This window comes from Oryctolagus cuniculus, chromosome 17 (genome assembly GCF_964237555.1).
Source record: "Oryctolagus cuniculus chromosome 17, mOryCun1.1, whole genome shotgun sequence".
In the NCBI taxonomy this organism is placed as follows: Eukaryota; Metazoa; Chordata; class Mammalia; order Lagomorpha; family Leporidae; genus Oryctolagus; species Oryctolagus cuniculus.
In genome coordinates, this window is record NC_091448.1 from 67,674,824 (window position 1) to 67,699,588 (window position 24,765).

The following is a 24,765-nucleotide window of genomic DNA, read 5'->3' on the forward strand; positions in this document are numbered from 1 at the left end:
ATTCACATCAAGATTCATTTTCAATTCTCTTTATATACAGAAGATCAGTTTAGCATATATTAAGTAAAGATTTCAACAGTTTGCACCCACATAGAAACATACCAGGGGATTCTAATTCAATCCCATCAAGGTGGCATGTACCAATGCCATCTCACTAGTTCCGGTGATCAATTTCTGTTCAAATTGATCATAATGATAGGACTAAGAGCCAAAGGGAGCACATAAACAAGACTAGTGTCTGCAAATACTAGCTGATAGAATAAAAAAGGGAGAGAACGATCCAGCATGGGAAGTGAGATACACAGCAGACCCATAGAATGGCAGATGTCCTAAACAGCACTCTGGCCTCAGAATCAGCCCTTAAGGCACACGGATCTAGCTGAAAAGCCCATGAGAGTATTACAGGCATGGAAAGCCAAAACACTCTGGCAAAAAAAAAAAAAAAAACCCTACATGTATTTCTGCCTTTCGAATAAATAAGTAAGTCTTTAAGAATGCATTAAGGACCATCGCTTATGAGTCACGACACAAGTGAGCTGGCCTGCTTTGTCTAAACTCCTGAGGACTTCCAATAATGAACTCCAGTGTAACAATTGCTTTCAGGTTTTTATAGCCTTGGTTGCACATGGCTCCAGAAAATGCTAGCACTTTTCCTGTCCACTGATGGTCAAGTATGAAAAAAAGCAGCTAGAACACCACAGCCTTGGCTAACTGAGAAAGCTTGTTGATGATGAGAGCTTTGACTCTTTGGAGAGGAAGGCCTCTCACTGACCTGGGAGGATCCACTGTGGCAGATGCTGCCCAAGGTTGAGGAAGAGGAGGCTAGAGCAGAAACCAGTGGACTTGATGATGTGGGAACGTTAGTCAAGGAGGTGATCTGACAGAAGTGATTAGGGCAGGGTATGCTGTGAGAGGCCTTTCCCCATTCTTATCTTGTGGAGTCCGCTCAACTAGCCTTATCATAGTTTCTGTTTAGCTTGTCCAATTGGCAGGGGGGAGGTCACAATGGAAGTTGCAGTGAGTTTATGGTAAAATGTCAGAATAGGGCTCTAAGGAAATCCTTTTTAAAACTTCAAAACTTGAGATACTTCAAACTCTGCATGAAAATTAACTAGAAAGGATCATGGACCTAAATGTAACTCTACAGTTTCTACAAGAAAACAGGAGAAAATCTCTGTAACTTTAGATTAGACAATGGGTTATTTGAAAGATTTTTTTCAGGAAAGGCACAATAAAAGGACAAACCATACAAGATAAAAGTTGCTATAGGCTCATCAACATTAAAAAAAATTAACTTCTACTCTTCAGAAGGTACACTTAGTAGAGTGAAATGATAACTCACAACCAGAGAGAAGATATTTACTAAACATACATCTGAGAGAAAGTACTCATACCCAGAGCATATAAAACACTCTTAAAACTCCCTAAGATTACCATCAAATTACTACATGGGAACAGATTTGAATAGACACTTGGTAAAGATATTTGCACAACAGTATCGTCAGTTATTAGAGAAGTCTAAGTTTAAACTGCAGTGAGTGTACCCAAGGTGCCAGCGTTAGGATGACTGAGTCCCGCATTTGAGCACTTGCATTTGATTCTTCTCTCTGGTTCCTGATTCCAGCTTCCTGCTAATATAGTTCTTCTGCCTTTCTTTGGTTGAGTAACTGGGGTTCCTGCCACCTACATGGGAGATCTGGGTTGAATTCCCAGCTGTCAATTCCAGCTTCAGCCCAATGCTGGTCTTGGTGGCATTTGGTGAGAGAACTGATTGACTCTCTAGTAACTATTTTTAAATACTAAAAAAACATATAGAGATTCCACTATTTATCTACTGGCAGAAGAGCTACATTAAAAAAAGTTTTATTTTTTAACTTATTTGAAAGAACGAGAGAGAGAGAGAGAGAGAGAGAGAGAAAGAAAGAGATTGATTGATTGACCTTCCATCTGCTGGTTCACTTCCCCAAATGCTGATAACAGCCAGGGTTGGGCCAGGACTATGCCAAGGACATAGGTCTCAATGTGTGGGTCTCCTACATGGGTGGCAGAGACCAGAATACTTGAGTTACCATCGGCTACCTCCCAGGGTGCACATTAGCTGGAAGCAGAGTAGCTGGGACTCAAACTTGGCACTCTGATACGGGATGTAGGCATCCCAAGTGGTATCTTATTTATTTATTTATTTATTTATTTATTTATTTATTTGACATGTAGAGTTAGACAGTGAGAGGGAGAGACATAGAGAAAGGTCTTCCTTCCATTGGTTCACCTCCCAATCACCCCCCAAATGGCCGCTACCGCCGGAGCTGCGCCGAACTGAAGCCAGGAGCCAGGTGCTTCCTCCTGGTCTCCCATGCGGGTGCAGGGTCCAAGCACTTGGGCCATCCTCCACTGCCTTCCCGGGCCACAGCAGAGAGCTAGATTGGAAGAGCAGCAGCTGGGACTAGAACCTGGTGCCCATATGGGATGCCGGTGCCACAGGTGGAGGATTAGCCAAGTAAGCCATGGTGCTGGCCCCCCAAGTGGTATCTTAATGCTGTGCCACAATGTCCAGTTTCTAAATGTTTGTTAAAAAAGTTGAAATCTGAGGACTGGGACAACACATGTTGCAAGTGCCACTCTCGAACATTGTTGGTGAGAGTGCAGACTGCAGCAGCTACTTGGCAAACAGTTTAGCTGTGTGTTAAACAGTTCAATATACACTTAGTAGGTAATGAACTGTCCTACCCCTAGATCTTTACACCAAAGAAATGAAGACACATATCCACTCACAGACCTCCATGTGAGTGCTGTTAGTGGCTTTATTTATAATTGCAAAAAGTTGGAAAACACAGTTCTATAAGCTGATGAAATGGATAAACTGGTGTAACTACACAATTGGAATATTACTTAGCAATAGGTAGAGGCAGCAACATGAATAGTAGTTTAATCTCTAAAGGATTATGCTGAGTAAAGGAGCCAGACACAAGAGGCTACACTTACTACATGATTTTGCTTATAAGACACTGTGGAAGGAAAAACTACAAGAATAGAAACAGGATGAGTGGTTTGCAGGGCCTGGGTCTGGGGATGGGAGGAGACGATTGATTGGAAAGGACCATGAGGGACATTTTTGGGTTGATAGAAATGTTCTACATCAGGAATTTGGTGGTGGTTACATAACCACGTGTTTGCCAAAACTCAGCAAACTTTACAGTGTGAATTGAAATACATAAAAATTATACCTCCATAAGCCTGACTTAAGAAAACAAGTCTACAGACTTACATGGAAATAAACCTAAGAAAAAGATAACTTACAGGTTTTCCAATTGAAGAGTCATCATGAGGATGTTCTCAACTGTGGTAAGTGGTACTTGTGTTGTTCCCAAGTCTCTGAAGGAGAAAGCCCAAACATTCATGGTATGGACCTCAATAAAAAGATCTGTCTTTAAAAAGGTTGTTTCAGGAAGATGTGGTTACATCAGTTTTGGCTTCTCTATAAAGCAAGACAGCTCAAGAGTTTGTCATGGAGACAGTTCCAGAAAGCCCTGGTTGAAATGACTTTACTATTTGCATCATCAGATTAATGACCTTGGCATTGAAGAGTGGAACCTACACCTTTTTCTGCCATTGTCTTATTTTTCATTTTATACTACATTGACCTCTTTTAATTCTTATTTTTTTCTTTAAAAAATTTACATCTATACCTCTTTGCTTGGGATAGATGGTATTCCTAACATGTATTTGCATGTAACACTGTCTCCCTCTGCCAGCTGTCTTTCCCATGATAAATTCTTTCTCAGTTCTTGCCTCAGTCAATAACTTTTTTTCAGTAACCTATTTTTTTTTTCAGTAACCTAATTTAAAATCATGACTTTTTAGCCTCAATCTCAAATATTTAATGTTTGATGAAAATAAAAAAGGATTAGTTTAATACTTACAGATATTTTAATGCTGGCAGTTTAAAAAGATACGAATCTTCAACGTTTTTCAGAGGATTACGATTGAGATTTCTGAAAAATGCAATGGAATTAAAGTTATTGGCCTTTCAATAAGCACAAGATTGTATGAGAAATTATATTCTTTTTTGTGTAGACATTTTAGGCTTAAAATTACTTTCTGTGTACTTATAAATCACCCTTAGAATTCAAAAAACACTTGTTCTTTGGGAACTACCTATGTCTCTTAGAGGATGAATGGAGAAGAGAAAGAGAAAAGATACAAAAAAATGCATAATAAACAAAAAGTATGCAAAAGAACTTTTTAGGTGAAAAGCCCTAATTAGAAGTGGAGCCAGTGTTTTGCCTAGCAATTAACACCCAGATTGGGATACCTACGTCTCAAATCAGATGCCTGGGTTTGATTCCCAGTTCCAGCTTCTAATTGCAACTTCCTGTTAATGCAGACCCTGGGAGGCAGTGGTGATGGCTCAATTGGTTGATTCTTTGCTGCCTACTTGGAGACGTGGACTGGTTTCTGGTTTCCAGCTTCAGCCTGGGCCTGGCCTAGCCTCGCCCGAGCCATTGCAGGTATTTGGGAAGTGAACTAGTGGACGGGAGCTGTCTGTGTCTTAAAAAAGAAAGATGTATAGAAGTGACCACACTGATAGGGAAGCCCTTTTTTGTGTAGGAAACACTAATCCTGTGTTCTCCATAATTCAAGGTGCTTGCCTTTCATCTTTAGAAATTTTAAACAAGCCATGACTTAATTCATTTAGTTGATGGAAAAAGAACCCACGTCAAAGCCATACTCTTGTCACGTTCTTCCACTGGTGTTCTCATTTCGCATCACACATCATCACATCACATCACATCACACCACATCATCACGTCACATCACATCACATCACATCACATCACATCACATCACATCATCACGTCACATCACATCACACTGATCATCACATCACATCACGTCACATTGCATCACATCACATCACAGTCTTTGTTACGTTGCTTGTTGGCCTGTCAGTCTCCTGGCCTGTTAGCCCCTTGAGGGCAGGGAACATATGTTATTGTCTTTGTTATGCCTGTGTGTGGCATAGTGCCTGAAATTTACTGCATGGTTAATAAATATTTGTTGAGTAAAGAAATCACATTTTGTTTCCATACCAATACAATGAATAAATTCGTGTTGTGGGAAATTTCATTCCTAAATGCTGTAATAGATTTTTAAAGTTTTTAAAGCAAGCAAACAAAAACAAAAACAGGTAAAAAAAACTGCCTTTAGTTTAACTCTACTCAAAAACGTACTGTACTGTTACAGACTGTGAAAATAATAATTCTTACAGATGATATTGATTGGGCTGCCAAGCATCTGTGTTCAGCATTCAACACTGGATGTTCCCAGTAACCTCTGTGATAGGTATTGTACCCCAGTAGCCTATTGTGATATATATTGTGCTGAGTCACAGAGGCTGTGTAACTTGTTGTAGGTCACTGCACTTGTAAGAAGCAAAGCTGGAGCTGGAGCTCAGTCCTGCCCCAGACTGTGTCTAATATGTGTGCAGAAAAGGGTCCAAATATTTGTCACTTTAATCTGAAGCTTGAGATGACTAAATATAGAAGTACTTTGAAAATTTCATCAACCTTCTCAGGATAGCGCTCATGAAAATTAGTTTCTCTTTTTATTCCTTTTCCCTAATCTTATCCCACGATTAGATATTTAGCTCAGAGTCATTGAGACTAGAGATTTAAAAGCATGTTGTAGGTGACATCAGTGGAAACCTATGTAAACAGTGGAGTGAGAACATTTGAAAATTTATCCCTTCATAAAGGGAACAACAAAATGGTAAAAGTGGTCAGAATCAAGTTTTTGATAATTCTGGAAATTTAACCAAAGGCTTGCAGCCACCTGTGGGGCATTTACTCAAGAAAATTGGCTGACTTTCTCTAAGAATAGTGAGATTTGTGTGGGTTTTGTGTATTTAACTTGCCCTAGACAGTTCCTCCCTGGCAAGCTCAGTGGTAGCCTTAAAAATAGGCTTGGCAGCTTATGACAAGAGCCTCGGGTGATAACTGACGTCATAAATAAGAGTGTCAATTGTTAAATCAACAACAGGAGTCACTGTGCACTTACTCCCCATGTAGGATCTCTGTCCTTAATGTGTGGTACTATGTGAATTAATGGTATAACTAGTACTCAAACAATACTTTATACTTTGTGTTTCTGTGTGGGTGCGAACTGCTGAAATCTTTACTTAGTATATACTAAGTTGATCTTCTGTATATAAAGAGAATTGAGAATGAATCTTGATGAAGAATGGGATGAGAAAGGGAATGGGAGATGGGATGACTGCAGGTGGGAGGGAGGTTATGGGGGGAAAAAGCCACTATAATCCAGAAGTTGTACATTGGAAATGTATATTTATTAAATAAAAGTTAAAAAAAAGAAACATCTGCTTTAGGAATAGACTGATGTCTTAGCAATATTTGGGTTTAGGTTTTTGGATTGTGGATTAATTTTATTTTTGATTTGTTGCTTCTCAAAATTTTTTAAAATTATGAGATGTATTACTTGCATACTCAAAGTCATATGTAACCATGTGAATGTTGGATAATGTTTGAACTTTGTCTAAGTTATTTTGTCTACATTTGAACCAAATCAGGAATTATAATAAGAAAAGAGAAGTATGTGTAAAATGAGCAACAACAACAAAAAAACCTCAAACTCTCCAAAAAAAAATAGCCTGTATGCCCAGTATCAGAGAGAGTGAGGGAGAGGGATAGAGGGATAGAGGGACAGAGGGACAGAGGGAGGGAAGGAGGGAGGGAGGGGGAGAGAGAGAGAGAGAGAGAGAGAGAGAGAGAGAGAGAATGAAAATGAATGGAGATGAGGGCCGGCGCCGTGGCTCACTAGGCTAATCCTCCGCCTAGCGGCGCCGGCACACCGGGTTCTAGTCCCGGTCAGGGCGCCAGATTCTGTCCAGGTTGCCCCTCTTCCAGGCCAGCTCTCTGCTGTGGCCAGGGAGTGCAGTGGAGGATGGCCCAGGTGCTTGGGCCCTGCACCCCATGAGAGACCAGGAAAAGCACCTGGCTCCTGGCTCCTGCCACCGGATCAGCGCGGTGCGCCGGCCGCAGTGCGCTGGCCGCGGCGGCCATTGGAGGGTGAACCAATGGCAAAGGAAGACCTTTCTCTCTGTCTCTCTCTCTCACTGTCCACTCTGCCTGTAAAAAAAAAAAAAGAAAGAAAAAAAAAGAAAATGAATGGAGATGAGCATGCAGAATGAAGCTGAGCCTCTCCAAAGTGCATCCCAGTGAGCTGTCAGAATCTTGGGCCATCTTCCACTGCTTTCCCAGGCCATAGCAGAGAGCTGGATTGGAAGTGGAGCATCCAGGTCTCAAACCGGCACCTATATGGGATGCTGGCGCTTCAGGCCAGGGCTTTAATCTGCTGTGCCACAGCACCAGCCGTGTCTCTGACTTTCAAATAAATGAATAAATCTTAAAGAAAAAAGTAAAAGAACAAAAAAACCCTAAAGCCAATGAAGAGAATACTTTAAGAGAAGCATACGGTGCAGAGGAAGAATTACCTTAAGAGAAAAGAAGACCTCTTGCCACACAGATGAGAATATGGTGCAGATGAAAAGATTATGAGAAGAAAAGTGTAATAGTTGCAGGAAGTGACAATGTGAAAACTTGTGAACCCTTACAAAACACCCCCAAAGGGCAGACCTGAGTTGTTCTCTTCATCTGTAAGGTTTATGCCTCTCTCTGAGTTTGGGGAGATGCTGTTTGGATTCCAGGACACACCACAGAGGGAGGACTGTGCCAGCAGTGTGCAAATGCAGGTGTATCCACAGCTTGCCTGAAGGAGGCTATGCCCATGGCTGACCTTCAGTGTACGACCACACCCAGCTCACCTACAGTGTCAACAGTGGGGCGAATATCTGAGGAGGGAGAAAGCCTGGACTCTCCTCCTAGTCACCCACAGTGCTTGTGAGTAACAGACGAGTGAGCATGTGGATGTGCTCTGTCTGGATAAGGGAGCCCCTCTCTACACTCTAGAGTCCTTCCACTACTAAACTATGAAACTTGTTTTGTGAGGACCAATGAAGTGACTAAAACAATTTTTAGAAAGAAGCCAATGAGTTAAGACTTAATGTACATGTGTGGGGAGCAACTCGGACTAGACTAAGTTACTGGAATTAAGACTTATTCTATGCATCTGCTCTCCCACAATATGGCGCTGGGAGAGGAGCAAACAGCTTCTACCCAGCTGCCTTTCACCAACTTGACAAGCTGCAGGAGCTGCTCCTGATTGGAGGAGAGCAGCGTACTCGGCGTGTGGGTAGCAGAGTTGGGATTGGTGGAAGAGGACTATAAAGGAGGAGAGAGACAACATGCACCAGGAACATCTATCTGAAGGAACACCTGTGCAGCCCCCGAGAGAGCCGGCCGGCGGTGTGCCGCTCCCCCGCAGAAGTGGGGAAAGCGGCAGGGGGAACCGCCCTTCCACGGAGGTGGAAGGGACGGTAGCCAACCCGGGAAGAACCAGCAGCAAACCTGGGGAGGGCCGAGCAGACGAAAGAACAATGCAGGGTCCTGTGTCGTTCCTCCACGAAGAGGGGGAGCGACATAATGGTGCCGTGACTCGGATAGGAAACCTAGGAGGGAAGAAGAGGGAAGAAACGGGAAGAAGTGGGAAAATACCGGAGAGAGAGACTAGCAAAGAACCTAGGGAAAAGCCGGATGGAAAAGGTGCCGGAAGAAGCTATTGAAAGCCTAGGCATAGACTCGGATACGGACTGTGGGAAAGAAGTTAGGATTTAAAGTGAAAGCAAGAAGAAACTTAGACTCAGATACGGACTGCAGGTTGAAAGCGAAAGTGAAACCTAGAAGAAACTTAGACTCGGATACGGACTGTGGGGAAAAGCCAGGAGAAATGAGAGGGGATTGTTGTTGGAAGAAAAGTTAGGAAACATACCGGGTAGAGAAAAATGTTAGGGAGGATGAAGCCGCGGGGGGGCAGGCTGAAGCGGAGACGTAAGCTAGCTTGGAATTCTTCAAGTCAGCCCGGGGAGCAAAAGGCGAAAATCTGGAACCAGAGGCAGAGACGTGGGCCGCCAGGTTGGAATCCGTCAGATTAGCCCGGGGAGCAAAAGACGGGAAGCCAAACTGGGGGGCGCAGACGTGAGCTAGGTTGAATTCACCAGGTTAGCCCGGGGAACTTGGACTGAATGCCGGTGGCGGAAACGTGAGCTGGGCTGTGTGACTCGCGGAAGCCGCCACGCGCAGAGAGAGCGCGCGGGGCACAAACGGGGAGAGCGCACGGGGTGCGAATAGAAGCCGGTAAGCTGCGCAGAGCCGGGAAGCCACCGCAGGGCGGGCCCCGGGAAGCCGCGCAGAGCCGGGAAGCCGCCGCGGGGGAGGCGCCGAGAAGCAGCCTCGGGGCGGGTGCCGGGAAACCGCGGGGATAAGAGAAACAAGTTTAGAAGTAAAATGAGAGAAATAGGAATGCTGGCAGATAGAAGTAAAATAGGAGAAATAGGAATGCCCGGAGGTAGAGAAATAGAGAAAAATAAGGCCTCCCCACAACACGGCAATGAGAGAGCTTGGATTCGGTCTGCCTGATTAGTAAGACGATAAGCACCTGCAGGCAGCTAGCAGCTTATGCGCTGCAGGTCACCGAAGACAGGCACGAATTAACATCAATAAGTCTCCCCACAATACAGCAATGAGAAGGCTTGGATTCGGTTTGCCTGATTGGTAGGGCTTGTAAGCACCTGCAGGCAGTTCTAGCAGAGCAGAGCATGCGCTGCAGGGCACCGAACACAGGCACGCATCAGCGCCTAAAAACCTCCTCACAACATGGCGAAGAGAGGACCCGGATTCAGTTTGCCTGATTGGTAGGGCTTGTAAGCACCTGTGGGCAACTCTAGCAAGCAGAGCAGTGTGTGTGCTGCGGGGCACCAAAGACAGGCGCGTATCAACGCCAAAAATAAAAAGAAAGGGGGATCTGTGGGGAGCAACTGGGAGCAACTCGGACTAGACTAAGTTACTGGAATTAAGACTTATTCTATGCATCTGCTCTCCCACAATATGGCGCTGGGAGAGGAGCAAACAGCTTCTACTCAGCTGCCTTTCACCAACTTGACAAGCTGCAGGAGCTGCTCCTGATTGGAGGAGAGCAGCGTACTCGGCGTGTGGGTAGCAGAGTTGGGATTGGTGGAAGAGGACTATAAAGGAGGAGAGAGACAACATGCACCAGGAACATCTATCTGAAGGAACACCTGTGCAGCCCCCGAGAGAGCCAGCCGGCGGTGTGCCGCTCCCCCGCAGAAGTGGGGAAAGCGGCAGGGGGAACCGCCCTTCCACGGAGGTGGAAGGGACGGTAGCCAACCTGGGAAGAACCAGCAGCAAACCTGGGGAGGGCCGAGCAGACGAAAGAACAACGCAGGGTCCTGTGTCGTTCCTCCACGAAGAGGGGGAGCGACATAAATGAATGAAGCAGAAGAAATAAAGTATACTTAATGTTTAGAATTATCAATTACTGCTGATTTTCCATAATGTATTTCATTTCTGATTTCACTGAAAGATTTGATGAGTATTACTATTCAAAGAATGTTATGTCACTGGTAAGCTCTTGGCATGTCTTTGAGGTAGATTTCATATTCACAATAGATTGATCCTACCACACTGCTGTTTTACACAGAGACTTCATTCAGAAGAATGTTTACTGGGCTGCATGTAGTACATGCAAAGTAAGGGTGAATGCAGATTTTGCTGAGCATGAGCCTAACCTAATTTGGGGAATCCCTTATAATGAAACATGCAGAATTATGAATATAAAAATTGCTCCAGCCCCTCCCAGGACCTTGGAAGGGGCACGTGCAAGCGTAAAGCCTTGAAGCTTAGGCTCCAGTTCATGATGAATCCAGCTCAGCTGGCACTCTTTTCTGGACTCTGTAATGCAGTGAACAGCATTGTTTTCACTTTAAAAACCCTCATCTTTGGTCATAAGATCACTGGTGTCTTCCTGGGGCAACGGGGATAGCAAAAGTTTCCTTGAAGCAGATTTGTCTAATAAAAGAATATGTCCCCAAATAAAGGAGACCCGCTCCCAACACACACTTGGTGTATTACAGCCATTGTGCCAATTTTTGAAGCAACCATGAGTTAGATATGTTCAGATCGCATGATAAGAGGATTAGTTTCCAATACCAGCTAGCTCTGGTTTTTGCATCACCATGAAGCAAATGCTTTTTTTCTTTGGCTTAAGATGGACACAGAAACTTGAGATAAATGAACTGGTGCCTCATGCACTGTACGCCATCCCTAGCTCTGCTCCTACTTTTTCAGCTCAACTCTCTGGCCTTGCTGCACAGATGCTAGCATGGCTGTCACTCATTTTCCCATCAATGTCCAACTTCCCCCTGCTGGCATGAAAGTCTCTGGAGACAAAGCTTCTGTCCTGTTCCAGTTTGTACCCCCAGCACTTAATACAGCACCTGGCACTCGGTGGGCCTGGCACTCAGTGAATGTTCTTAAATGAATTCATTACTTTTCATCCACTGTGATTCCACAGATTTTCTCCCTGTGTTGTCTACAGAAAGCTGTACTGGAACTCGGCCCCTTAGGAGGGAATCTAATGGAATGATATATGTTGAGGCCATTTTTACTGATGCTACCAAAACCACTTGGTGTTGGGGCTCCAGGAACCAGCTCCCGGTGTGTGGGTGAAGTAAAAACAGACTCTCAGTGTTCTTCCTCAAGATCTGCAGGCACTGTTGGTCCATCCCCAACACATCCTAAAACCTTCCCTCATAACCAGAATGAATTGTGTTTGGCTGGGATTCTGAACCACAGAACAGGTGGATAGTCTTTCAACATCAGGTTTAGTGGAGAATCTGTATCTTGAATCTAATATTCCCTTGGGCCATTGAACATCACAGAATTGTTGAGTTGAAAGTGAATAAAACTCACTTTCTGTTGCAGTTTAGTCAGGACAAAATATGTGGGATTAGGCTAGAGCAGTGTATTTTCTTATTTTTTTAACACTACAGTTTAACATATATGCCACTTCTTCCTATTTCAAAAGTTATTAGTATCCACAGATAATTTATAAATTGAGAGCTAAATACATTTTGGAAAAAGCTTATGATCTGGGTGGGTGATGGGGAGAGATGTGCCCTTTGGCTGGGTCCCAGGAATTATTTTTGCATTAGGATTTAAAAGCAGGTAACCCTGAGAAAGCACCAGAACCTTTTTCTCCCAGAGTACTTTGTGTTAGATTTTTGGAAAAAAAAATGGAAATGAAGACCTTCTTTGCAGAGTTTATATACAGGGCTTAATACCCAGATAAGCATAACTATATACCATTTTTATACACAAATGGTTTTTAAATATGTATTCATCATCTATTGCACTTACACATTGTGCAAAAACTGCATTCCATGCCACGCCTGAAATGTCCCAAAGCTCAGTTCTGTCAGTAAATTGCAACCAAGATTTCTACAAAAAAAGACACGAGTGAAAGAGAATGAAGAAGAAAAAAAGAAATATTTTCAGAATACTCTTCTTTCAGGAGTGATTCTAATTTTTATAGATGAAACAATACTTCCACATTTTATCTACACACTAAAGAATTTACTGGTACTGGAAGATTTGGTTTCTGAATTATACTTGCACATTTACATTAAATTTCATCATATTATTTTCATATTACATGACATACTTGTACTGTGTGATCTTTACTTCTCTGGAACAGAGTTTCACAACTTGAATGCTATTGACATTTTGGACTCGATAATGCTTTTCTTGTGGAGGTTTGTCCTGTACATAGTAAGTGGCTTAACAGCAGGCTGGGCTTAGCTCACGCAGTGTCAGCAGCACGTGCAGGGCTGCAAGCTGTTACCTGAATGCAAAATCATGTTGGCTGAGAAGCCCTGCTCTGTGGGATTCACTCTGACTTTTGTACCTGATAGTATTTTTGCTAGAGAGGAAAAGGACCTGTTACAGAATTTTAGCAACCTTCTACTACAAATGTAAAGTAGAATCTTAACCCTATTTCAAGGTGAACAGTGAAGATTTATTAAAATTCCAAATGTGATGAAATTGTAACTTACATAGACTGCAAAAAAGGGAGTGACTCAAATGCACGTCTTTCGATAAACTCTATTTTATTGCAGGATAAATCTCTAGGAAAAGGAAAACATTGCCTTGGTTAGCTATTACCTATATAGTCAGTGGGGATAATAAAATTTGCATTTGATAATGTTGGATATGCAGTTTTTACCTAAACTGTAAAGCTTTGGACTTGTATTTGACCCTCTGGAGATACTACCCCTTCTTACAACCTCTCCTAATAGTCTCACTGTTAGAACCTTCATCAATGACATACACAACTATAGATCTTGATAGATTGTGGTGGTAAACTTTCCTGAGTGCAGAATTGATTAGATGAACTTTCATAGTCTTCATCCATTTGAAACAAGGAGCAAAGCTGTCATCTCCATTTTTAATGTCTAATATTCCAAAGAATTCTCACATTTTCACATCTTTCCTGGTTTAGTCCTAGTTTTCTAACTTCATTCAATACCAGAAAAAAAGATGCCCTTTTGAATCATTTGAAATGAAATTGGTTCTCTAATTAATTCATTATTTTGAACTGATTCAGAATTACACTTTCTGTCATACTAAAGGAAATTTATTTGTTGCTTGTTGCTTGATAGTCCATGAAAGCCATGATAGAACCGTCAGAAAACAGCATGACACTGGATTCCCACTTGAAAACACTCTTGGTGGTAGAGGACTCTTACTTCCACTGATTACAATTTGACCCTCACTTTTCACCTGCAACTCATCTGTTGGTGGCTCCATCTCTAGAATCTCCTTCTCTCACCTGTCCCACGCGCAGTCACCAGTGGGACTTGCCCTAAGTGACTCTCCGAGGCCAATATCACTAGCTGCTTACAGAAGAGGCAGATTCTCAGCCCTGTTCTAGACCGACTCAGGCAGTTACTGTGGGGGTAGGGTTCAGAGCCCCAGGTAACTGTGGTGCAAGCTCAAGTCTGTTTTAGAGCACTGCTGTGACAGCATGGTTCCCCGTGGTGACTCTTGCTCAGCATTCAAAGGCCTGGAAGACCTGGCTTCACCCTCCAGCTTTCCCTGCATCTCTGTGCCTCAGAAGCTTCCATGTTTTCCCTTTCTCCCACGATATTCTCTCCAAGACGTCTGATGATGCCCACTGCCCCCTTGGAAGTCCTGTTCAACTGGCATTGCTCCCTGGTTCCATCATCCCTGACCCAGCCCAAAGTCTTCTCCCTCGTCTGGACTCTATATCCATTTCTTTTGATATCGTTACTTGTGCCTTCCATTTCCCCAGAGCATAAACTTCTTGAAAGCATGGATTCGGCCTTGCTCATCTACATTGCCCACTATGTTTAAAACTGACTCATGGAAATAGACTCAGGTGTTTATTAAATGAAGGAATGGTTGAGTAGGTAGAAGAAGGAAAAGTGAATTTTTAAAAAGCAGTGTGGTTTTATTATTCCCTGGTCCCTCTGCAGCACTCTGTCAGCTACATAGTGCTTATTGGGTATTGGTTTGAGCTTGTGTATTTGTTTCCCCTGCAAGATTGTGAGCTCTTGGGAAGGTGGGATCCTGTCTTACTCATTTATGTGTCTCCAGTACTAGGCAAAGTGTTTGGCTTTCTCTTTCAGCTTTAGACAATTGATTGGCATTTTGAAAATGAAGTGAATACATATGCTAGCATAAACTAATTAGGCTACAAAGGATTTTCCAGCAGAAACAATGAAGGGCCTATTCTACCAGCAGTAGTCTCATTTGTTTTTCTCCAAACCATGTTTGCAAGGTTCCGGAGCCCAGATGGGAAAGGTGCTCAAGAGGAACCATGCAGATGTGGTTGTCCCCGTATGGCCTAGAAGTTCTGATCATCATTCAAAGGAGTGTTGTGAGTATCACATGCTATGTTCCTTAAGCCTTGTACTTTTGAGACAAGAATCTATTTGCTGAAGAGGCCCAGTAATTAGCCTAATAAGGATTAATGATGTACACTTCCCAATACTATGTAGCTATTGTTTTAATTATCTATTTCCAACATGGGTATAATAGTTCCTTAATGGAAATCATTAATGCCAAATCTGTTCTCTTGGTAGCTTAGTATTCTTGATAATATTGTTTATATAATTTACCTGTTTAGCAAGTCACTTAATGGCTAAAGGTTAACTTATTCAAGATTAGATCATCTAACAACTTTCAGTTGATGGCATTCAAATTAATGTTGTTGGTTTATGTTTTCTTCCCTTTGTTGTATTAAACCAACTTGTTCAAACCTTGTTTGTAAAGGCCAGATGATAAATGTTTGAGACTTGGTCGGCCACATATTGTCTCTGTTGTATTTTCTTGTTTCTTTGTTTCTCTTTACAGTCCTTTATAAATATAAAACTCATTCTTAACTTAGGACCTGTATGAAGACAGACCTTGGATCCAATTTCATCCATTGCTTGTAAATTAAATACAAATATAATCCGCGGCTCACTAGGCTAATCCTCCGCCTTGCGGCGCCGGCACACCGGGTTCTAGTCCTGGCCTGGGCGCCGGATTCTGTCCTGGTTGCCCCTCCTCCAGGCCATCTCTGCTGTGGCCAGGGAGTGCAGTGGAGGATGGCCCAGCTACTTGAGCCCTGCACCCCATGGGAGACCAGGAGAAGCACCTGGCTCCTGCCATCGGATCAGCGCGGTGCTCCGGCCGCAGCGCACTGGCCGCGGCGGCCATTGGAGGGTGAACCAATGGCAAAGGAAGACCTTGCTCTCTGTCTCTCTCTCTCTCTCTCACTGTCCACTCTGCCTGTCAAAAAAAAAAAAAAAACCACAAAGCACATAGTAGGTATTCCATGTTAGAGATATGAGACCCTACAGTGTAGACTTCCAGAAGAAACCTTGGAGATTATCCAGCTGGGACCCATATTTGTTTTCTAGATAATGTAACTAAAATCTCATAAATAAGTATGATTAACTGACTTACAAGTGTTGGAGGGACAGCAGGCCTTCAAATGAGTCCTTATGTAATTCAGTCAAGTCATTTTCACTGAGGATTCTGGAAAATGAAAGAGGTACTTCTGAATCAAAATGACAACTGCAGCTGTTTGCTTCATAGGACTAACTCTGTATGTAGAGGAAACTTTGGTAATGGTGCTGTTTAAATACCCAGATTCTAATTTACTTCTAGGGTGGCAATGTCTGTTGTATTTTAATTTAAACCATTTTTCCCACTCTCCCTTTTTTGTCCATCTCTATACACCTATCCGTCCTTCCCACCAAATCATAAATGTAATGTCTGCTCTGTAGGTCACAATGTCCCTGTTAGAACCTAACACTGGGAGGCACCAAGATTGGCAGAACTGCCATTTCCTTCTGTTTTTTCCCCAAGCCCTACTACCGAAGCCCCATGTTTGAGGTATGCCGGGGCTACAAGTTAAGGTTGACCAGGGAGGCAGTAATGATGGCTGAGTATTTAAATCCCTGCCATCTATGTAGGAGAACAAGACTGAGTTTGAGGTTCCTGAGTTTGACTGACCCAGTCTCACCACTACAGGCATCTGGGGAGTGAACAGTGTATGATAGCATGCTGCCTTTGCCTCTCAAATAAGAAAAATTAAATTTTCTTCCCCTTCCCTTTATCCCTTAGCCTTTCCAACTCCCGTCTTCACTCTTCAGAGGAAACTAGTGTTATTTACTTTTGTGTCAGATGACTCTGATTTTTCCTTTTTCCAAAGATTTATTTATTTATTTGAAAGTCAGAGTTACACACAGAGAGAAGGAGAGGGGAGAAGGGAGAGGGGAGAGGGGAGAGGAAGGTCTTCCATCCGCTGGTTCACTCCCCAATTGGCCACAAAGGCTGGAGCTGTGCTAATGAGGAGCCAGGAGCTTCCTCCAGGTCTTCCCATGTGGGTGCAGGGGCCCAAGGACTTGGGCCATCTTCCACTGCTTTCCCAGGCCATAGCAAAGAGCTGGATCGGAAGTGGAGCAGCTGAGACTCGAACCGGCACCCATATGGGATGCTGGCACTGTGGGTGGTGGCTTTACCTGCTATGCCACAGTGCCAGCCCTGACTTTGATTTTTCTTACAAGTTTGGGACATCTTTAAATGAAGCATAACCAAAATATATACAAACTGTGTGTATTGCATTTAAGAAACATCATAAATTAAAAGTCACAACTGCCTGATTCTAGCATTTTCCCATCAGAAATGAGATAGTAGGCTAAGGGGAAACTTTTATCTTTTTTAAAAAAGATTTTATTTATTTGTTTCAGAGTTATAATTACAGATGGAGAGAAGGAGAGACAGAAAGGTCTTCTCTCCACTGGTTCACTCCCCAAATGGCTGCAATGGCTGTAGCTGGGCCAATTGGAAGCCAGGAGCCAGGATCCATGAGCCTCTTTGGGGTCTCCTACATGGGTGCACAGACCTAAGTGCTTGGGCCATCCTCTACTGCATTCTCAGGCCATAGCAGAGAGTTGGATTTAAAGTGGAGCAGCTGGGACTAGAACTGGTGCCCGTACAGGATACCAGCGCCGCAAGTAGCAGCTTAGCCCACTGCACTACTGCAGCACTGCACAGGCCCTGGGAAAATTTATCTTAAAGTGATCATAACCCTTCTCCTTTGTCTGTTATATGTCTTGTTTGTATTCAGAAATAATTTATGATGTCTGTACAAGTTGTCCCAGTGATATAACACGCAAACTGTCGTGAAAAATGTCAATTAATTCCTTTTTTTTATTATGTTACACTCAGCACTTCAAAATTTCTAGTTCACTGGCCTAGGTGACATGATAGATTTTTATTTTTAGTTAATTACTTTGAATGTTAAGTATTTTCCCCCAAAATTGGGAGTCTAAACTGATTCCTTTCAAAAATCAGTAAGGAAAAGATAATTCAACAAATGGACAGTGGACAAAACCTCAACGAAACATAGATGTTCAATAAGTATATAAAGACATTTAAATTTATGAGTAATCAGAGAAATCCAGATTCAGCTGGGAACCCTTTTATTTGCCAGTCACATTAGCAAAAAGACAAAGAGCATCCCGAGGTGAAAAGGTGAAGGGAAGAGTCAGTGTTGGGGCATAGCAGGCTAAGCCGTCACTTGAGAAGCGTAAATTCCATATTGGAGAGCCTGGTTAAAGTCTTGGGCCCTCTGCTTCTGAGCCAGATGCCTGCTAGTGCACCTAGGAGGCAGCAGATGATGGCCCAAGTGCTTGATTCCTCGTCATCCCTGTGGGAGACCCAGAATCAAGTATTAGATCTTAGCTTTGGCCTGGCCCAGCCATGGCTGTTTTGGGCATTTGGGGAATAAAGCAGTGGATGGAAGATTCTCTCTTTCTCTCACTCTCTCATTTGCTCTCGCTCCATCTCCCCCTCCCCCCACTCCCATAGTTCAAGTAAACAAATACATCTTTTTAAAAAGGATGAAGGGAAATGAATGTTCTTATATTCTGTTAGCTGGAGTGTAAGTAAGTGTGCACAGCTTTTCTGAGGGCAATTAAAATTTCCTATTTCCGTAGTCTTCATCCATTTTCATTCTTTTTTTTTTTTTGAGATTTATTTATTTATTTGAAAGTCAAGTTACACACAGAGAGAAGGAGAGGCAGAGAGAGAGAGAGAGAGGCAGAGAGAGAGAGAGAGGTCTTCAATCCACTGGCTCACTCCCCAGTTGGCCACAATGGCCAGAGCTGTGCTGATCCGAAGCCAGGAGCCAGGAGCCAGGAGCTTCTTCAAGGTCTCCCACATGGGTGCGGGGTCCCAAGCACTTGGGCCATCTTCCACTGCTTTCCCAGGCCATATCAGAGATCTGGATCAGAAGTGGAGCAGCCAGGACTCAAACCAGCGCCCATATGGGATGCTGGCATGGCTGGTGGAGGCTTTTCCCACTATGCCACAATGCTAGCTGCCCCATTTTCTTTCTAGACTTCTATTTTGCAAAATGCTTGTCCATGTTCACAAGTGTGCACAAGGATTTTCCTTGCAGCAATACATGAGAAGTGGACATAATCGAAAATCCATCAATAGAGGGATTATTAAGTAAACTGTGAAATGGCCATCCATACTATAGAATATCATGCAGGAGTTAAATGAATAGGGTAACTGACTGAGTACTAGGAGGGAAAGAAATCCAGAAGAAACCATGAAGTGAAAGAACCAAGTTGCAGGATGTTACTATTTAGGTTAAAAAAAGAAAGAAACCACACAACACAACTATTATGCTCTATGTAAATATGTTTGTAGGTAATTTTTTGGAAGGATATATGCCAAACTCAGAGCAGTAATTATTACCTCATAGGTAGGGAGTTAGGACACAATGAAGGTCTTCACTATCCCTATCACTTTTTATCTACTAAGAATGTAATGGTATTACTGATAAAATGCAAATAAATAGAAGTAGTTTCTTATTTCAAATTCTGTGCCTTGTTAAAACAACCATAGAATTATAATCAACAGATGTTGATTGTGACATGGAGAGGGAATACTTTTTCTGACATACTGACCTCAAAATAGTAGAACAAGAAAGCTCTTACAATGCAGTTAGTTTTGTGTATTCATGTTTGGGAGCGTGTACTCACAGTGTCTCAGCCCAGCGGTATGCTTTCCATACATTTTCATCAATGAAAGAAATCGAGTTTCCTTGGAAATTTCTGTAAAGGAACACAGTTCACATCCTTGAATGGGTTGGAAAAGAATGAACAGAATGAGGAAAAAAATCATGGCACCCTCATGGGGGAGTATTGAAATACAGAAATATTATCAGCTTTCTAATAAATACCAGTGCTTTTATGTTCCGTAGCTCTCTGCTTCCCAGTTTGCTCACTCAATAAATAATGAGGGGCCACTGACATAAACAATGAAGCATCCTCTCAGAAGCTTAACTTCGTCTCTGTCCAGTCTCTTTGACAGTAAAGACAGTCAATCACTTTGAATATTAAGTATTTTCACCAAAATAACTCAGGTGTCTACACTGACTTCTATAAATCAGTGAGAAAAGGATAAATTATTCAAGAAAAAATGGGCAAAATGTATTGTCACCAATAAGAATAATGAAAACCTATGCAGGTATACTAGTGCTTTGGCCAAGCGCCCTCTGCTGAAATCTTTCCAAGTACTGAATGGATACAGACAATTTAAAATCAGAGGGACTAATGTGCTGATGTGGAAAGCCTTTTGGAATACAGCATAGGGTAAAAGTGCCGATCACTGAGCCAGGAGCCAAGCATTACCTCCATAGGAAAAAAAAAAAGAGAGGAGGTTGGAAGGAAAGACGCACACCTGGGTTACAGGTAATAGAGTGAGGACCAGGGGATGATGAGGGTGTGTGGGGGTTCATACTTTCACATTTTATCCTACATTCTGTGCACTTTTTAAAAAGTGGAAAGGTGCTCATAATCGATACTTGTTTACAAGAAGCTGTTAAATGACTTATATTTAGCTTCAACTTTGAATTGCTGTGAGTGCTTAGCTTTAACTCTGTCCTCACTCCTCAGCAACAATGAACCTATTTGTTTTAGGTACACATTTTCCTGGAAGCAGGAGCAGCAATAAAACAGATACCTGTATGCTCACCTGCCTGGTGGATATGTCCTCTCGGGTTACTTTATGCTCATCAATAAAAAGTGCCTAACACTGAACACATCTCCCACTAACGGGCTCTTCTTTCTGACTGCTGTGCTTCTGCCTTATAGACCACCATCATTCTCGCTGTCATCCAGGGAAAGACTGTGGAGTCACGCATTTTTATTTTCTGTTACAATCCATCACACAATTCTTTAAGCCAGCTTTACAGATGAGGATATTGAATCCAAGCTAAATAACTTGTCCAAAGTCACAAAGCTAATCACTGGGAGACCTGTGTTCAAAGCCAGGCAACCTGGCTCCAGAATCTATCCTTAAATCTGTTGTATCATCTCTAATAAGTCGGGATGAGGGCTGTGTTGAAGAGTGGGATTAAAGCAATGAGGTAATAACATGGTGAATGTCAATAAATAATGAATCAGGAAAAGCAGTAAGGGCAATCACATGAGACTGTAGAAGAGACAGAAGAGAATAAGAGAAGGAGGATCAGGAAAGCTCACAAGCAAAGTGGCCACTTGGGGGTGAACCAACGGAAAAAGGAAGACCTTTCTCTCTGTCTCTCACTGTCCTACTCTGTCTGCCAAAACACACACATACACACACACACAGTCAACATAAGGTGGGGACTTGAGGAGGGCTCAGAAGATCTTGGGTAAAAGCTGCTGAGACAGGCAGGCTGTAGGGAACCATGAGGAAGGGAGATTCTTACAATATGCTGAAGGTGCCATTGTAGCTGTTGGGCTCTGGTACAGGAACTCTGTGAAGCTTCTGCACTGGGCTGAGGCCAGTGCACGAAAGTGTCTCATCTTTGCAGGTGCAGAGCTCACAGACATTTATGGTGGCAGCCGCATTCAGGGGTTGATCTGTGACTTCAGTTAGGGTTGAGTGCTGAGTCTGAACCTGGCCTGGATGTAGATCTGTAGTCTTCTTCAGGGATGGAGAATGGCCAGCTTTTGCAGTGGGTACCAGAGTTATGGTTAGCTCCATCTTGGAAGGCTGAGCTATGACACTGGGTGATGTTGGGTGCTGAGCTTGATGCTGACCTGCTGTTGGAACTGTCATCTCATTGTCCCCTGGGGACTGAGTTATGAGCTCCTTTAGTGGCTCTGTAGACTGAGTTAGGGTCATTTGCATGGTAGTAGAAGGTGTAGCCTCTGTAGTACGTTGTGGAGTTTGGGTAATTTCCAGGTCCAGAGGCTTGACTGTGACTTGAGGCAGGTTTGTATACTGAGTCTGAATCTGGACTGGAGGTGAAAATGTCACCTCAGGGTACATTGGATAAGGAGGAGGAGATATAGACTTGAAGGCTGTAGAATGTTCATCCTGTGTAGTGGGTACCTGAGTTATGGTTGACTCTAACTTCGAAGGTTCAGCTGTGCCACTGGGTGACATTGGATGCGGAGTTTGATCTTGACTTGGTTTTGGAACTACCATCTCATAATAAACTGGAGGCTGATAGACCACTTCATTATGTGGCCCTGGAGGCTGCCCTGAAGTCTCCTGCATGGTTGGGAGTGGTTCACCCTCCACAATGGATTCTGGAGTTAGGGTAAGTTCTACATCAAAAGGTTGAACTGTGACTTCTGTCAGGGTTGGATGCTGAGCCTGAACCTGGTCTGGTTGTGAAAGTACCTCCTCATGGAGCACGGGAGGTACTTTAGTCTTCTTCAGGGCTGTAGAATGTTCAGCCTTCCTGGTACGCTTTGCATTTATGGTAAGCACTGTGTCCAAAGGCTGAACTGTGATGTGAGGCAATGTTGGATATTGAGCTTGATTATGACCCAGTGTTGGAACTGTCACCTCTTGATGTATTGGAGATTGGGTTACACCCTCCATGGGAGGTTGACTGGAGGTCTCCTGCATGTCTGTAGAGGGTTCAGTCACCATACTGCTGGTTTCTGGAGTTATGGTAAGTCCCAGGTCCAGATGTTGAGTTGTGACTGGAGTCAGGTTTGGAGATGGAGCTGTAGTCTTGCTCAGGTCTGCAGGATGCTCAGCCTCTGTAGTAGGTTCTGTAGTAATGGTAAGTGCCAGGTCTAAAGGTTGATTTGTGACACTGGGTGATAGTGGAGGTTGATTTTGACCCTCATGATGCACTGGTGGCTGAGCTACAGATTCTTTAGGTGGAGTCTCCTGCACATTTGTGGCAAGTTCAGCCTCTGTAATGGGCTGTGGAGTTATTGTAAGTGCCAGATCAAAAGGTTGAAATGTGATGCGGGGTGATTTTGGAAACGGAGCTTGATCCTGAGCTGGTGTTGGAACTGTCACCCCCTGATATCCTGGGGGTTGAGCTATACCTTCCTTAGATGGCCCTGGAAGCTGAACTGGGGCCTCCTGCATGATTGGAGAAAGTCCGCCTTCCATTCCAGGTTGTGTAGTTATGGTGAGTTCCACATCCAAAGGTTGACCTGTGACTTTGGTCAGGTTTGGTTGCTGAGTTTGAAGCTCCTGCTGGGTTACAGATGATTGAGTGTCAGGGAAGTCTTGTGGCTTGGCTGGGGCTACATTTTGCACTGGAGCTTGTTTTGCATTCTTGAGGGGCTCTAGAGGCTCAGCTGGAGAAAGTTCCATCTTTTCAGGCAGTGCTGGAGGCTTGGCAAGAGGAGGCCCAAGCTGGGTTGGAGAAAATTCAACTTGCTTGGTGGGAACTGTAGGCTGGGCAGGTCCTTCCTGCTGACTCCAGTAAGGATAAACTTCTGGAGTGGGCTTTAGGGTTCTGGTAAGGTCAATATCCACATGTTTTGGTTTGGTTTTAGACATCCTTAAATGCTGAGTTCTGAGTATTTCTTCTGGAATATGAGGTGAAAATGTCATATTCATTGGAATAGCATCACTCATCTCTGGGAAGATATCTGAAGGCTGGTTTGTGTTTCCCTGTTGGAGTGGTAATTGGTAAGCACTCACGGGGCGCTCTAGAGGTGGAACGGAAATCCCCTGCTGGCTTGGTGAAGGTTCCTTCAGTTGTTCAGGCTGAGCTGGGACCCCTGGAAGTGGGGAGTGCTCATCCTCTTCTGGGGGCTTTGGCTGCTGAGCTGTGTCTGCCTCCTGGTCTTTCAAAGGCTCATGCTCCGTAGGGAACACTGAGGCGTGAGCTTGGGCTTCCTGATGGATTGGAGAAGGTGCAGCCTCTTCGGGGGCCTGTAAAATTTCAGCTGTTTCCTCCTGCTGGGTCATAGAGGGTTTCTCATCCTGCATAACTTCTGGAGATTGAATTGGCAGTGGTTCAACCTCTTCAAGAGGCGTTGGAGGCAGAGCTGGGACTGAGGCCTGAGTTGTTGTGACCTCGTGGCTGACTGGAAATGTTTCCACTTCTGCAGGGTTTTTTTTTTTTTTTTTTTTTTGACAGGCAGAGTGGACAGTGAGAGAGAGAGACAGAGAGAAAGGTCTTCCTTTGCCGTTGGTTCACCCTCCAATGGCCGCCGCGGCCGGCGCGCTGCGGCCGGCGCACCACACTGATCCGATGGCAGGAGCCAGGAGCCAGGTGCTTTTCCTGGTCTCCCATGGGGTGCAGGGCCCAAGCACCTGGGCCATCCTCCACTGCACTCCCTGGCCACAGCAGAGAGCTGGCCTGGAAGAGGGGCAACCGGGACAGAATCCGGTGCCCCAACCGGGACTAGAACCCGGTGTGCCGGTGCTGCAAGGCGGAGGATTAGCCTAGTGAGCCGCGGTGCCGGCCGTGCTGCAGGTTTTGGTGTTAGGGTCAGCTGCAAGTCTGGAGGTTTAGTAGTCACATTGGGCAAGTCGTACTGCTGAACTTGATGGTGACCTGGAGGTAAAATGGTCACTGTGTGAGGACTTGGAAGCTGGGCTGGGACTTCTGTCTTCTTTCCAGAAGATTCAACCCCCTCAGAAGACTCAGAGGGCCGCATTGGTTGCTCCTGCTCACTGATATAGGGTTCTGTCTCCACAGGAGGGCCCGGAGTCTGAGCAGAGCCCTCCTGCTGCGCTGGAGAAGAGTCCCGCTCCATGGTAGGCTCCGGAGTTATGGTCAGCGCCACATCTGCAGGCTTGATGGTCACGTTGGGCAGGTTATAACGGTGAACTTGATTCTGATCTGGAGACCAGTCCGTCCCCTTCTGAATCTGTGGAGTCTGAGCTATGATAGTCTCTTCAGGAGATTCTAGTGCTTGAGCTCGGGGATCTTGCTGTACTGGAGATTTGACTTCCACAGGGAGTGCCGAAGGCTTCTCCGGGGCTTCCA

At 44.0% G+C, this 24,765-nt stretch overlaps 1 protein-coding gene across 1 annotated transcript; it reads right to left on the reverse strand.

The window, feature by feature from the left end:
• Positions 1 to 21,192: 21,192 nt before the first annotated feature.
• Positions 21,193 to 24,705, reverse strand: LOC138846341 (leucine-rich repeat-containing protein 37A3-like). Its single transcript, XM_070061768.1, has one exon. It carries the CDS (start codon positions 23,757 to 23,759, stop codon positions 21,270 to 21,272), a length of 2,490 nt encoding a protein of 829 aa, XP_069917869.1. The 5' UTR covers positions 23,760 to 24,705; the 3' UTR covers positions 21,193 to 21,269.
• Positions 24,706 to 24,765: the final 60 nt, after the last annotated feature.

Bases quoted from the DNA above. Each gene is read 5' to 3' on its own strand.
- LOC138846341 (XM_070061768.1), bottom strand. From the start codon at position 23,759: ATGCAGGATGAGAAACCCTCTATGACCCAGCAGGAGGAAACAGCTGAA.